We start from the raw sequence: 15,072 nt of genomic DNA, 5'->3' as shown, positions 1-15,072 counted from the left end.
GAGGAGAAGGAAGTCAAGCGAGACAAGCAATAGGCGAGGGAATGGGAGGAGAATGGTAGTAGAGACTATTTTCTTTAACTGTACGAGAAAATCATATTCTATCAGAGGAGGTAGAGGTAGAGTGGAAAGAGATAGAGGGGAGGAAGCGGAAAAGGAGGAGAAAAAAAAGGGAAGAAGGAGGAGGTGAGGGATAATTCGAGAGAAATCAAGGATAATCTAAGACTCAATTAAATTAAATCCGGTAGTTAGGATTTAGTTGAATTGATCTGATCCAATTTATATAAAAAAAAATTGTTCAACTCTAAAAAATTAGTCAAACCTACTCAAAGGACAATCATCATCGTTTTATGATTTTATTAAGAGTATTTTGATCAAAATCTAAAAGTGGGATATTCATTATTAAAAATAAAATATGTGGCTCATTTCTAAGGTATTTTTTTATAATTTATAATATTATAAAACACCATTGTCACTATATGATAATGATTAGGGAGACAGTAGGATCTTTAAGCTTCAAAAATTATAAGGATATTAAATGCCTGAGGTCAAAAAAGAAATTCTAAGCATTATGTAAAACTTCTATATATACATATCTTCGATAAATTATGAAACCTCCTTATATTTTTGAAAGAATGATATTTATTTATTATAATTATTAAAATATTTTTATGATAAGACAATCAGAATAATAATTGTTGGTTATCCCGAATGAATTTGTACACAGGTTGAACTGACCCATTCGATTGGTCCATAAGAATCAATCAAATTTCTTAATTATAATATTTTTAAATAGACTTATATTATTTTGATAGAAGTATTAAAAACATTAACCTATTTAAAAACATTATAACTAAAGTAAAAGTATTCCTATTGTTCTTATTTGTAAATTAATAAAGATGCTCATTTGAAATACTAATTGTGTGTACGAGTTAGTTTTTATTGGGTTTTGTGTTTATTTACCCATGTTTTTTAATAGGTTTATAGTGTTTTTGGTGGAGGCATAAAAAAAATTAAAATTGATATAAAAGTCTTTATATTTAGTTGTTCTTATTCCTAAACTGATGGGTATATTTACTTAAAATCTTATTTTTATAGATTAGCTAATTTCTATTTGATTTTAAGTTGATTTGCTTAGATTATAGTGTTTTTGGATATCTTATAGTAGTTTGCAAGAGCTGCCAATAACATTATAAGCCTATTCAAAAACTCAAAAACTAATAACATAAATCATATATATGTGGATTAGACGGATACTTCATATGGAACAATCCATAGGATATAATTAGATACTACTTGAGTTATCTTGTGAGAAGGTATTACTGGAAGTATGATAAATAAGGGATGCCGTATGAGAAATGAGATATCCTTTAGAAAAGTCCAAAAAGAACTTCTTTTTGTTTTTCCCCTACAAATTCGCCCTGTATGCTATTGGTGTTATTTCTAAATTGATTATTGATTTATTTTATCATGTTCCCTTTTTCTTTAATGGAATATTTTATAATATAAGATTATATCTTGCAACATTTATCGTTGAGAACTTAAAGATCTTCGCCTATAATTTTCTCCGGTGCTTCTTTTCTTTAACTATAATAAATAAATAAAGTAGATACAGGATATAACAATTTTTTTTTTTTGTATAAATTTTTTTGTTTACTTGTTCCATGGAGGAAATATTCCAACGAAGAAAAGGGTAAAGCTATCGAATGCAAAATAGCAGTTAAACAGGAATCACTAGATATCATACACAAAAAGTTCACTTGAAAAAACCTCTCCTCTGAACAGCTATAACATACTACATGTTCCAAGTAATTCTGGAACCAAGTTCTGCTTGCTCCTTAATTTCTTTCAAGAGAGTGTCACAGAAGATTCTACATTCTGTATCAAAGGTTTCCCTTGCCTGAACACAACATCATCCATGGTAAAAAGAAGTTAGCATCTCAAGCAAAAGTGAGATAGAAATTCTTAAAACCAACCATTGTTGCGCTAAGTAGAAGAGACCTCGATGTGGAGACTGCAGAAGCATCTGCCGTCATGGGTGGTGTAAGTTGATGCATTCACAAGATGAAGCCCCTCTCTCTTCAGGAGTCTCAGGATCTTGGAGAACGAAATGGAAAAGTGGCTACTCAACAAGCATACTTGCACCATGACTTCCCTGTTACTTAGACAGGCGGCTGACACCATGGGACGGTACACCACAATGTCACCACAGTGGCTTTGTTCTTCCGGCCTCGACAGCGCCAACAAGATATCTTCCTTCCGCTGCTGCAGCCGCTCGACCTGCCGTTGCAGCTCCGGTATGTACTTCAAGACTCGGGAAATGGTCAGTGGAATGCTCAGGTTCTTCTTCCTCTGTGTGATCGACCGATCAAAGTTAGCATTAGGACGAATCAAAAACAGGACTACGGGTTCGGAAGAGGTACGCTTTGATCCGACTCGGGGAGTAGGGCGCGAAGCGAAGCGTAGAGGTCGTTGATCTTCTTCCTCCGGCCACGCTCGTAGGCGTTGTGACACAGCTTCTTGGTGGAACTTGAAGAGTCCATGGCGATGAGGGTATAGTAGTGGAGTTCGTCCTGGTCAACGATCTCCCGTTCTAGCGGACGGGAAGAGAAGCCAAGGGATTGACAAGACACGTCTGTTTCCTTTGAGGTGCAACACACGAAGTGATCCTCGCACTGGAGATCCTGAGCTGCCATGTCTTCCGGTGGCCACCCCATGATGATGGTGGAGAAGTGGTAGGAGTAGAAGATGAGAACAACTTGGACGAAGACAACGATGACCTTTCTACTCCTATCATACCCAAGGATGTGTTAAGTATATATATATATATATATATATATATATATATATATATATATATATATATATATATATGTAAACATCAATATCACATGTAAGTATATGCTGGAGGATAAAGTCAAATCAACAATGACTTCTAAAAATATAATGCATGACGACGTGAAAAAACTAATGCAATCACGAAATATATAATAATTGCAGTATTAAGTAATCGGATGATCAGATCGTTGACTAGGTTTATTGGGTGAGATTAATCAAAGAAAGCAGGATTATCCTTATAAGGTAAACTAATACTTTATTTTAATAGGATAAGAGCCGTTGCGTCTTCCATGAGATCTGAAACAAAGAAGGAAGCATCTTAATGATTTCTTTGATTAATCATTAAGATGCTTCCTTCCCAAAAAAACACATCCACTTTTTAGGTCGTTGGGTCATTGGATCATCTTCTAGTCTCTTCGTTCTCCTTCCCAGAGGATATCTTGGGCTTCCATATTCTCCCCCAAGCCTTTCTTCATAACTATGTTCATCGAAAACCTTCTTCATCGCTCACCGTTGGATTGTATCAAGACATCCACTTTTGATTATATTCAATTTGAGGATGAAGAATTGCAAGCATGGTGGAAACTTGCGCTTCATGCCTAATAGGTAAGTTCCTTTGTAAACTTCATACTCTATCGATTTATACTTCTTCTTTTTTTATTTTCAATTTAAATAAAATACTATTAAGGTCTTCACTGAAAGACCATGGAACTTAAGAGGGGATGTTCTTCAACTCATCCCTTGAAAACCTAATTTTCAACCCATGACCAAGAGAATAGACTCTGCCCATTTGTGGATACAGCTTCTTGGTTTGTTAATAGAATGTTTGATGGAAGAATCACTCTTCCATATTACCTCCATTCTTAATCATCTCATAAAAAAATGATTCCAATGAGTGTCCATTTGAATCCGAAAACGCATCTACTTCATCGTCAAGCACTCTTCTTTTGGACGGAGGCTCATCGGAGTGATCTCGGTCTCAACCAAGGATGAATGTCCTCGGAAATAATACTGACTCTAATTTTGAGCCTTTCACAAAAAATCATAACGTGCATGTTGTATTTAATTCAAATGACATCAATACACCATCAGTGGGAAAAAGTCATTAATGGTTCATATCCCATTAGCTTGTGACACTCTTTACCCTACTTCGACAATATTAGTTGCGAATATGAAAATTATCATTCCAAATCTGGCAACAATAATCGGTGGGACAGATGACAGAAAAATCATTAATGATCCATATCCCATACACTCTTTACATTACTTCGATGGTATTAAATGTGAATATGAAATCATTAATGATCCATATCCCATACACTCTTTACATTACTTCGATGTTATTAAATGTGAATATGAAAATTACTATTCCAAACTCGAATTTGACTCTAAATCCAACAACAAACCCTATTAATATGGATACTTTTCATGTATAGAACCCCCTCCCCCCCCCCCCCTTCCCACATTTTATTCATGCCATAGTTTAATTAAATAATGATAAACCTCAATTAGTTATGGGTATTTATGCTAGTACATTAATAGTTTATAGAAATTAGTTATGGAATTTCATTTTCAACTTTGAATTTTTCTAATATCCCATGGTATATATTAGGAGATATTTATCATTAAATGTCTATGATTTTAAAATATTGTATATATAATATGATGAATGTTCACTTGAATAAAGTTATAAAGACTTATTCTTATTACTCGTTGAATCTCGTATTTTGATAATGAAATCAATTGATAATTATGTTTATATTTTAATTTGTATTTTGAGTGATGCAGGATGCTTGATCAGGATGGGATAATTAAAGCAAGAAGAATCATGTTGTGCCGGGGAAAACATGTTAGAAGATTGGACGTCGGGCCGAAGGATCGATCGACGTATCGACAAAAGGCTTCAGGCCATGGATTCGGGTATTGGGTCAAGAAGAGCAGATATTGCACCAAGGATATCGGAGTTATGGAGTCAATTGGCCGATTGGGCAATAGGCCGCAAGAGAAAACGATGCGCCGAAGAATCAGACGAAGCATTGAGAGACCAATGACATGTCGGACAACATGATTAAATGCTTAGTATTAATTATCTAGATCGAAGTATGTTTTTACATATGTAAGATTAACTATGATAACAAGGTATGAAGCAAAATAAAGTCTTGAAGTCAAGATCGAGATCACATTGAGAGTTCGAGAGTTCGTCGGAAGTCTGGACATTCGTCGAAAGTTCTAGAGGAACTAGCCGAGAAGTCTCGGAGCTTGCCGGAGAAGCTCATCGGAACTCGTCAAGAAGATTGTCGTGAAGTCTAGGAGCTTGCTAGGAGTCTACCGGAACATTGCCGAGAGATCGTCGGAAGTTTGTAGAAAGCTCGCTGGAAGAATAGATATAGGGACTTGTTTAGCTTAGCAAATGTCTTAGGATTTCATAGTTAGCACGTAATTGGGCTTAGATTTGGGTCAATCTATTTAGGGGCCAGCTATGCCCTTGTAAGAACTGTGTTGGGCCTAATAAGAGGCCCAAATAGTGCCTCAAGAAGTTTCATCGTCATGGCACAATCTTCGAGATTATGTCAGGCGGTGGTACCACCCAACACTGCACCCCAAGTGATGGTACAGCCTAGAGCAATGTCAGTGTTAGACTGACATTGGGCAGTGGTACTGCCCAACGCAGGCAATAGTATATCGCTCGTGCCCGGGGAACTCGGGATAGGAAAGTTTTAGGCTCCAAGTTTGAATCAACTTGAAGCATATAAATACCCCTCTCATCCCTGGTTAAAGCACACAAGCACAGAGATATTAAAAGTGAGAAAACACTGTTGTGATCATAAGTGACCGAAAGTAGATGTAGGTCACGTTGACCGAACCACTATTGATCGTAAGTGAGAAAATACTGTTGTGATCACAGTGAGAAAACACTCTCGTCTGAAGAGGAAGCCGAAAGTGAATGTAGGTCACGTTGACCGAACCACTCTAAAAATCTGGTTTGCGTTTCCTTTGTGCACTTTACTTTAACTGCAAGCCTCATTCTTATAACTTTTAAAGTTAAGCATTTCCGAAATCGATTTTCAACGTACGAGACATTTTACAAAACCGACGTTTTTATCCGTTGCACTAATTCACCCTCCCTTCTTAGTGCGCTCTTGATCTTAACACTCATTATATATCATATTTTGTAGATAAGTATAATATTATCCCACCCAAGTAATTGGGTAGAGAAGTGAACACATGCAAGCCCATGCCAATATAGATATGAATAATGATCTATGAGCATTTTATATGTATAAATTCTAGACAAGTTATACTTATATTTTTCTTTTGGTTATATGTTATAATTATGTATAAGTGTCAAAAATACTATATATAAGGGAAACCCTATCATTTTATTTAGTAAGTTGGCATATTTTAATTTTAAGATTACCTTCTTTCTACTACAATCTTATTAATAGTAGTAACAAAAATAAAAAATTATAACATTCTATTTTAGATGCAGGTGACACTAGGAATATGATGTTACACTCGCACCACAACCACAATATCGTTCTTGGTCATTAAAATTTTGTCCACTTGATTTTTCTGCATCACTATTTTCTTTTTTTTTTCTCCTTGGAGATATTTAACTTACTTTGCAAGACATGCTCAATATAAGTATTTTTAGATATATTCAATCTATCTTCATGTGAATGTAGTGAACCAAATAATTCAATAACATGTAACTTAGATAAATTTTTTTATTCTTTAATAGTAACAACTATACGATCATATATATTCGAGAGACTTCTTAAAATTTCTTCAATAATTTTTTTGACAAAAAATAAATTCATCATATATTTTTTTATTTACTATCTCCATAAATCTTGAAAAAGAAACTTGCATTATCTCACTTTCATCCATAAATAAATTCTCAAATTTCTTCTATTGAATCTCGAATTTTGATGATGAAATCAATTGATAAGTTTATGATCTAATATACATTTTGAGTGTTGCAGGACTAGCTTCGATCATGGAGAGACAATTTGGTTAAAGCAAGAAGAATCTGTTAGGATCAAGAGCACTAAGAGGGGGGGGGGGGGTGAATTAGTGCAGCGGAAAACCTTCTACGATTAAAAAAAAACTGTGTTCATTCGATAAAAGTGATTTCAGTAAGAAAGCCGATTCGTAAATCACTTTAACTTTTGATTAAGTGAGATATAGCAAAGATATAAATGCAGTTTGCAGTTATGGTTCAAATCAGATAGTAGGCGCAAACTGAAATATGATATTCGTACGAAAAAACTAATTTACGTCTAAATGCTGATTCGTAAATCACTTGATTAAGTGAGATGCAGTTAAAGCAATGATATAAAGGCAGTTTGCAGTTATGATAGAAATCAAAACGTAAACGCAAACTGAAATATGATGATCGTACGATAAAACTGATTTACGTCTAAACGCCGATTCGGGAAGTGCAAAGCTTGAAACCCAATCGTATATGCGTAGAAAGTAGTAAGCTTTTGAGGAGGTTTGTAGTAAAGATAATATGCTCAAAGTAAATGCAAACTGAGATTTAGAGTGGTTCGGTCAATCTTGACCTACATCCACTTTTGGCTTCCTCCACCAACGAGGTCACCGACGTCCACTAGAGGCCTTCCTTCAATAGGCGAAGGCCAACCACCCTTTTATAGTTTCACTCCTTTTGACGGGCTTAGGAGACAACCCTTACAGAATTTTCTCTCCTCTCTTTAAAGATAAGAACTTGGAAGAAAAGAGGGAGAAGAACTTTTGGCTTTTACAACAATTTTGAGCTCTAAAAATCACAGAATAAGAACAGGATTTTGGTGTGTTTGAGTGCCCTTTCAGTGCTGAAAGGGTGGGGTATTTATAGGCCCCAACCCAGTTTGAATTCCGAGCTCAAAACTATCAATTCCCGGAATTCCGGGATCTGGCGGTTGCACCGCCTGACTGAGGCGGTTGCACCGCCTGGCAGAGCTCGAAGACTGAGCCTCTGGACGGTGCCACCTCCTGTCAGGGGCGGTTGCACCAACTGCCAGAACTCGAAGACCGAGCTCAGGCGGTGCCACCGCTTGACTGAGGCGGTTGCACCTCCTACTATAGCTTAAAGACCGAGCTCAAGCAATGCCACCTCCTATCAGGGGCGGTTGCACCGCCCAGTCTCGCTCGGAGACTGAGCCCAGGCGGTGCCACCGCCTGGCAGAAATCAGGGTCCGAATGGGTTGATCCATTCGACCCAATTTGGGTTTTTTAGGGGCCCAATTGCCCCAAGATTAAGTTAATGGGATCACCTCCCATTTCCAACTTAATCATTGTGCTAACTACGATATTTCCTAAGACATTTACTGCAACTTGCTCCGGTGCATCAATCGCTTCTTCCGGCGAGCTTCCGACGAACTTCCGTCGATCATCCGATGAACCCTTGATGATGCTCTTGCGGACTTCCGGCAAACTCCTGGACTTGCGACGATCCACTTGGCGAGTTCCGACGAGCTTCTTTGGCAAGCTCATGGACTTCTCGGATTTGTTCATGTAGAACCTCCTACGATTGTCCGAACTTCCGTCGAACTCTCGAACTCCCAACGTGATCATTGTCTTGACTCCGGCGTAACTCCTACTACATATCTTACTTTCATTGTAGTTAATCCTGCACACTTATCTCAACATATAGATTAGATAACAAATGACAATTGACTTTATCATCAAAATCCGAGATTCAACAATCTCCCCCTTTTTGATGATGACAATTAATTGATAATGGAGTTAACCTTAACTCCCCCTGTCTATATGCCATACTTGAGATAAGTCATTCTTGAATTCAAAACCTTTGAATTCAAGAGACATATTGATAAGTTAAAATCATTTAAACTTATCAATACTCCCATCATGATTCCCATCATGATGTATCTCTCTGAAGATGATGTCAAGGCTTGACATTCATTTTCAAATTTTACATTACAAGTTTGAATGATGGTAATAGTAGCAATTCATCATATTGTAAGATATCAACATGTAAAACTGCGAAGTAGGATTTTGATATCATTACATGATGCACACATTGCAAATGTTTTAGCAAGTTTTGCATAGTAATTCATATATCTCTTAGTGATGCAAGCATGACATTAATACTCATATATTTCTCCCCCTTTGTCATCAACAAAAAGCATGGTAATTGTGATACCAGGAGAACAATATAAGCGAATTTTGAGTATAAGTGTGATGCCTTTAGTAAGTTCATGTCATTTTCAATAGTGAGTCAATTATGCAACCATGACATGGAGATATCAATTCTGTTTTTATCCCGCATCTCCACCATCTATTTGTGAGTTTACTTTAAATGAAGTTAAAATTGATGAGAGATTAAATCTTGCTTCATTTTCACAAGGATCAAGATATGTATTAGAAACAAATCCTTGTTAGTAAAAACACTATCATTCATATAATCAGGAATCATTTTATTAAATCCATTTCTTTAAAGAATATTCTTCACATAGGTGTATGAGAGATGTATTTCATATGTCAACAGTGATGAGAATTAAACTCGTTATGACATATGCTTTATTAAGTCCGGAAGAGGATAATTTATCGAGAAACTCCGATTTTTAAGAGAATCCGAAAATGAAATTAAGACTTTCATACATTCGGACGAGACTGTGCTATTGATTTTCAAATATGATCATGAAGACAAAACATGCTTATCATCATGGAAATTTTATATTCATACACATAATTTCTAACATGTAATTGTGTAAAATCATCATAGCAATTAAGTGAAATTGATCAATCAATCAATAAAGTCCAAAAAATAATTTCAACAAGTTTATGTATTCGGACACATCAACATTCCTAATTCTCTTCTTAGGAAATCAAATTGTTCTTCACTTAGAGGTTTTGTAAAAATATCAGCTAGTTGATGTTTAGTGTCAATGAACTCTATGATTACATCATGATTAGTAACATGATCTCGTATAAAGTGATGTCTAATATCAATATGTTTTGTTCTTGAGTGTTGTATAGGATTCTTTGTTAAACATATTGCACTTGTGTTATCACATTTAATGAGAATATTTTTAAGATGAACTTTATAATCTTCTAAGGTGTTTTTCATCCATACAACTTGTGCACAGCATGCACTTGCTGCAATATATTCAGCTTCGGTTGTTGATAGTGCAACCGAATTTTGTTTCTTAGATGACCAGAAAACAAGGGCATGCCCTAAAAATTAACATGTTCCTGATTTACTTTTTCTATCTAGTCTACAGCCAGCAAAGTCCGCATCAGCATAAGCAATTAACTCAAGATTCTTTGATTTTGAAAACCATAATCCTAGATTTGTGGTACCATTAAGATATCTAAGTATTCTTTTAACTGTTTTGAGATGAGATATCTTAGGGTTTGATTGAAATCTAGCACAAAGTCCTACATTGAACATGATATCTGGTCTAGTTGCAATGAGGTAAAGTAAACTTCCTATCATGCCCCTATAAGTTTTTTGATCGAAGCTTTCTCCACTTTCATCAATTTCTAACTTAGTGGAGGTGCTCATAGGAGTGTTAATAGCTTTTGAGCTATTCATATTAAACTTTTTTAGCAAATTCATAGCATATTTAGTTTGACTAATAAAGATGCCATTGCTTAGTTGTTTGATTTGTAAGCCTAAGAAGAATGTTAATTTTTCCATTAAACTCATTTCGAATTCAAGACTCATAGTTTTAGCAAAAGATTCACAAAGAGATTCATTCGTAGAACCAAAGATAATATCATCAACATAAATCTGAATAATAAGAAAATTATTTTTAAAATTCTTGATGAACAATGTAGTATCAACCTTGCCTTTTGTGAAATTATTTTAAATAAAAAAAGAACTAAGTCTCTCATACCAAGCCCTCGGAGCTTGTTTTAAACCATAGAGAGCTTTAGTAAATCGAAATACATGATTAGGTAGGCTATTATTTTCAAATCCAGGAGGTTGTTCAACATAGACTTCTTCGGAAATAAAGCCATTAAGAAAAGTGCTTTTAATATCCATTTAAAACAACTTAAAATTATTACTACTAGCGTAGGCAAGGAGCATCATTATGGCTTCTAATCGAGCCATAGGAGTGAAGGTTTCTTCGTAATCAATACCTTCTTCTTGGTTGAAACCTTTGGCCACTAATCTAGCCTTGTTTCTAACCACGGTACCATATTCATCTTGCTTGTTTCTAAAAACCCATTTAGTACCAATAACTAATTGGTCATTTGGCCTAGGAACAAGCTTCCACACATCATTTCTCTCAAATTGATTTAATTCATCTTGCATTGCGATAATCCATGAATCATCTTTCATGGCTTCGTCAACACATTTGGGTTCAATTTGGGAGAGAAAAGCGAAGTTGGAACAAAAATTTTAAGAGAAGAATGTGTTTGAACCCCTTTTGATGTGTCTCCTAAGATTAGCTCCTTAGGATGAGCATCTACATACTTCCAATCCTTGGGATATTTCGGAAGTGGATGCATAAGTTGCTAGTTGGAGACGGGGTTTCATTTAAATTCAAGGAATCAAAATTAACATCATCATCAAAATTATTTTTTCTGATTTCGGAAATCTCATTGAAAACAACATGAATGGATTCTTCAATAATTAAAGTTCTTTTATTGAAGATACGAAAAGCTTTAGAAACCGAAGAATAACCAAGAAAGATTCCTTCATCGGATTTATCATCAAATTTTCCTAAGTTATCTTTTTCATTCAAGATAAAATACTTATACCCAAAGACTTTAAAATATGAAACATTGGGTTTTTTGTTGTTCCATAACTCATAGGGAGTTTTGGTGAGCAAGGGTCTTACTATAAATCTATTCAAAATATAGCATGCAGTGTTTACGGCTTTGGCCCAAAAATATTTGGGTAGGCTATGTTCATTCAACATAGTTCTTGCCATTTCTTGTAAATTTCGATTTTTTCTTTCTACTACTCAATTTTGTTGAGGATTTCTAGGAGTAGAGAAATTATGGTTGTATCCATTGAGTTCACAAAATTCTTGGAAATCATGGTTTTGAAATTCACCACCATGATCACTTCTAATTGACGAAATCATAGAACCCTTCTCATTTTGAACTAGTTTACAAAACTTGGTAAAATATCTAAAGCATTCATTTTTCTATTTTAGGAAGTAAGTCCATGTGTATCTGCTATAGTCATCCACAATGACGAAGGTGTATTTGCTACCTCCTAAGCTTGATGTAGAGATTGGTCCGAACAAGTCCATATGGATCAATTGTAAGGGCCTAGAGGTGCTTATTTGATTCTTAGATTTGAAACTACCCTTAATTTGTTTACCTAATTGGCAAGCATCACATACATTATCTTTGATGAACTTGATATGAGGAATTCCTCTTACAAGTTCTTTAGATGATATTTGAGTGATTAGTTTCATGCTAGCATGACCTAATCTTCTATGCCATAGCCAAGCATCCTCATTCAAAACCGAAAAACACATTTCATTACACAAATCATTGATGTCAATAGTGTATACGTTATTTTGTTTTAATGCAATCATAGACATGTTTTTGTGTGGTTTTTCAATGATGCAAGCATTAGATTCGAATCTGACAATATATCCTTTATCACATAATTGACTAATGCTCAAGAGGTTATGTTTTAAACCATCAACTAATAAAACATCTTCAATAAAGAAGTTGGATTTGTTACCTATGGTTCCTTTGCCAATGATTTTACCCTTGTTGTTGTCTCCGAAGGTGACATAGCTTTCGTCTATGCTAGTGAGCTAAGAGAATTGAGATGGATCTCCGATCATATGCCTTGAGCATCCACTATCAAGGTACCATCTCTTACTCCTAGCTTGCGATGGTATAGGTTTATACAAGAAAGGATGATCTTTAGGTACCCATTTGCTTTTGGGTGCCTCAAAAATAGATCTATATTTTTTATCATGTTGCATAGAATTTATCATGGTTCCTTTAGGAACCCAAATTAATCTGTTCGGACAAATTTTCTTGAATGGACAATAATGCATTTTGTGTCCAAGTTTACAACAAAAGTTGCATTTGCTTTGGTGTCGAACATGTAAGATGGGGCCTTTTATGAAGGTGGTTAGATTTTGATGAGGACTTCTCACAAATCCAATTCCACTTCTTTTGGGAACGTGACCCTTAATTGCAAGGATCATGTTCAAAGAGTTGCTACCAACCTCGAATTTCTTCAAGGTGTCTTTAAGTAGCAAGTTTTCCTTTTGGAGAGTTTCTAGATCATGGCATTTTATGCATGAACCTAAACTATCATGATATTCAGTTTTCAACTTATCGAAATTACAAGTAAGACTATCATGCTCCTTTTTTAGCAATTTGTATTTTCTGCTAATAATCTTGCATTCATCAAATAAGTCATGGAAGACATTTAATAATTCATCAAAAGATAAATCTGCATCTATTAAATTTGTTACCTCATCTCTGATGGCCATTAAGGTATAATAAGCAACTTGCTCGGTGTTGGACTCCTCTTCTTCGGATGCGCTCGAGTCATCCCACGTTGTTTTGAGCGCCTTCTTCTTTGATGTTCTCTTTTTGACTTGGGGACAATCACTTTTGTAGTGTCCTGGCTTTTTGCACTCGTAGTAAATAACTTGGTCCTTCTTGGGTTCAAGTTTATTTTTTGTGTTATTCTTAAACTTGTTTCTTTTAATGAATTTTTTAAATTTTCTTGTTAGAAGTGCCACGTCATCGTCATAGTCCTCATCACTTGAGTTTTCTCTCAAGTGGTCTTCTAAAGTTCTTAGTGCCATATCCTTCCTGTTCTTTGGAAGGATGTCTTCTTGCTCTTAATGAGTTTTGCAAGTCATCTCGTGGGTCATTAATAACCCGATTAGTTCTTCAAGAGGGAAGTTGTTTAGATGTTTCACCTCTTGAATAGCAGTGACTTTAGGATCCCAACTTTTAGGAAATGATCTTAGAATCTTATTTACGAGCTCAAAATCCGAAAAACTTTTTTCGAGTCCTTTTAGACCGTTGATGACATCCGTGAAACGGGTAAACATGTCGCCAATAGTCTCACTCGGTTTCATCTGGAAAAGTTCGAAAGAATGTATCAAAAGATTGATTTTTGACTCTTTCACTCTATTTGTGCCTTCGTGAGTCACTTCGAGTGTGTGCCAAATATCAAATGCAGTTTCACACACCGAAACACGGTTGAACTCGTTTTTATCAAGTACACAAAATAAGGCATTCATAGCCTTTGCATTAATAGCGAAAGCCTTCTTCTCCAACTCATTCAAATCGATCATTGGAAGAGAAGACTTCGAAAATCCATTTTCAACAAGATTCCAAAGTTCAAAATCCATAGAAATAAGAAAGATCCTCATTCGGGTCTTCCAATATGTGTAGTCCGTCCCATTGAACATGGGTGGACGTGTAATAGAATGGCCCTCTTGGTTTCCGACGTATGCCATCTCTCTTGGGTTTTAATCCGTTTGAGAGTTAACCCCACTCTGATACCAATTGTTAGGATCAAGAGCACTAAGAGGGGGGGTGAATTAGTGCAACGGAAAACCTTCTACGATTAAATAAACTACGTTCGTTCGATAAAAGTGATTTCAGTAAGAAAGCCGATTCGTAAATCACTTTAACTTTTGATTAAGCGAGATGCAACAAAGATATAAATATAGTTTGCAGTTATGGTTCAAATCAGATAGTAGGCGCAAACTGAAATATGATATTCGTACGAAAAAACTGATTTACGTCTAAATGCTGATTCATAAATCACTTGATTAAGCGAGATGCAGTTAAAGTAAGGATATAAAGGTAGTTTGCAGTTATGATAGAAATCAAAACGTAAACGCAAACTGAAATATGATGATCGTATGATAAAACTAATTTACATCTAAACGTCGATTCGAAAAGTGCAAAGCTTGAAACCCAATCGTATATGCACAGAAAGCAGTAAGCTTTTGAGGAGGTTTGCAGTAAAGATAATATGCTCAAAGTAAATGCAAACCGAGATTTAGAGTGGTTCGGTCAATCTTGACCTACACCCACTTTTGGCTTCCTCCACTAACGAGGTCACCGACGTCCACTAGAGGCCTTCCTTCAATATGCGAAGGCCAACCACCCTTTTACAGTTTCACTCCTTTTAACGGGCTTAGGAGATAACCCTTACAGAATTTTCTCTCCTCTCTTTAAAGATCAAAAATTGGAAGAAAATAGGGAGAAGAACTTTTGGCTTTTACAATAATTTTGAGCTCTAAAAATCAC

General features: G+C 35.6%; 1 protein-coding gene across 1 annotated transcript; it reads right to left on the bottom strand.

The window, feature by feature from the left end:
- Nucleotides 1-1,446: 1,446 nt before the first annotated feature.
- LOC135650920 (protein IRON-RELATED TRANSCRIPTION FACTOR 2-like) lies at nt 1,447-2,771 on the bottom strand. The gene is made up of 3 exons (XM_065170614.1): nt 2,421-2,771; nt 1,999-2,349; nt 1,447-1,897 (listed from the first exon to the last, which is right to left on the bottom strand). The coding sequence occupies exons 1-3, from the start codon at nt 2,712-2,714 to the stop codon at nt 1,793-1,795; spliced, it is 750 nt and encodes a 249-aa protein (XP_065026686.1). The 5' UTR covers nt 2,715-2,771; the 3' UTR covers nt 1,447-1,792.
- Nucleotides 2,772-15,072: the final 12,301 nt, after the last annotated feature.

This window comes from Musa acuminata, chromosome BXJ3-10 (genome assembly GCF_036884655.1).
Source record: "Musa acuminata AAA Group cultivar baxijiao chromosome BXJ3-10, Cavendish_Baxijiao_AAA, whole genome shotgun sequence".
Lineage (NCBI taxonomy): Eukaryota > Viridiplantae > Streptophyta > Magnoliopsida > Zingiberales > Musaceae > Musa > Musa acuminata.
The sequence above is the reverse complement of the archived record's forward strand: the minus strand, read 5'-3'. Positions and strand labels throughout refer to the sequence as shown.

What these genes read in the sequence shown, in the direction of transcription:
- LOC135650920 (XM_065170614.1), bottom strand. Translation starts at nt 2,714, where the DNA reads ATGGGGTGGCCACCGGAAGACATGGCAGCTCAGGATCTCCAGTGCGAG. An exon ending in TCCCCGAGTCGGATCAAAGC is followed by an intron (nt 2,350 to 2,420) that starts GTACCTCTTCCG and finishes TCGATCACACAG; the next exon opens with AGGAAGAAGAACCTGAGCAT. An exon ending in TCTGCAGTCTCCACATCGAG is followed by an intron (nt 1,898 to 1,998) that starts GTCTCTTCTACT and finishes TGTTGTGTTCAG; the next exon opens with GCAAGGGAAACCTTTGATAC.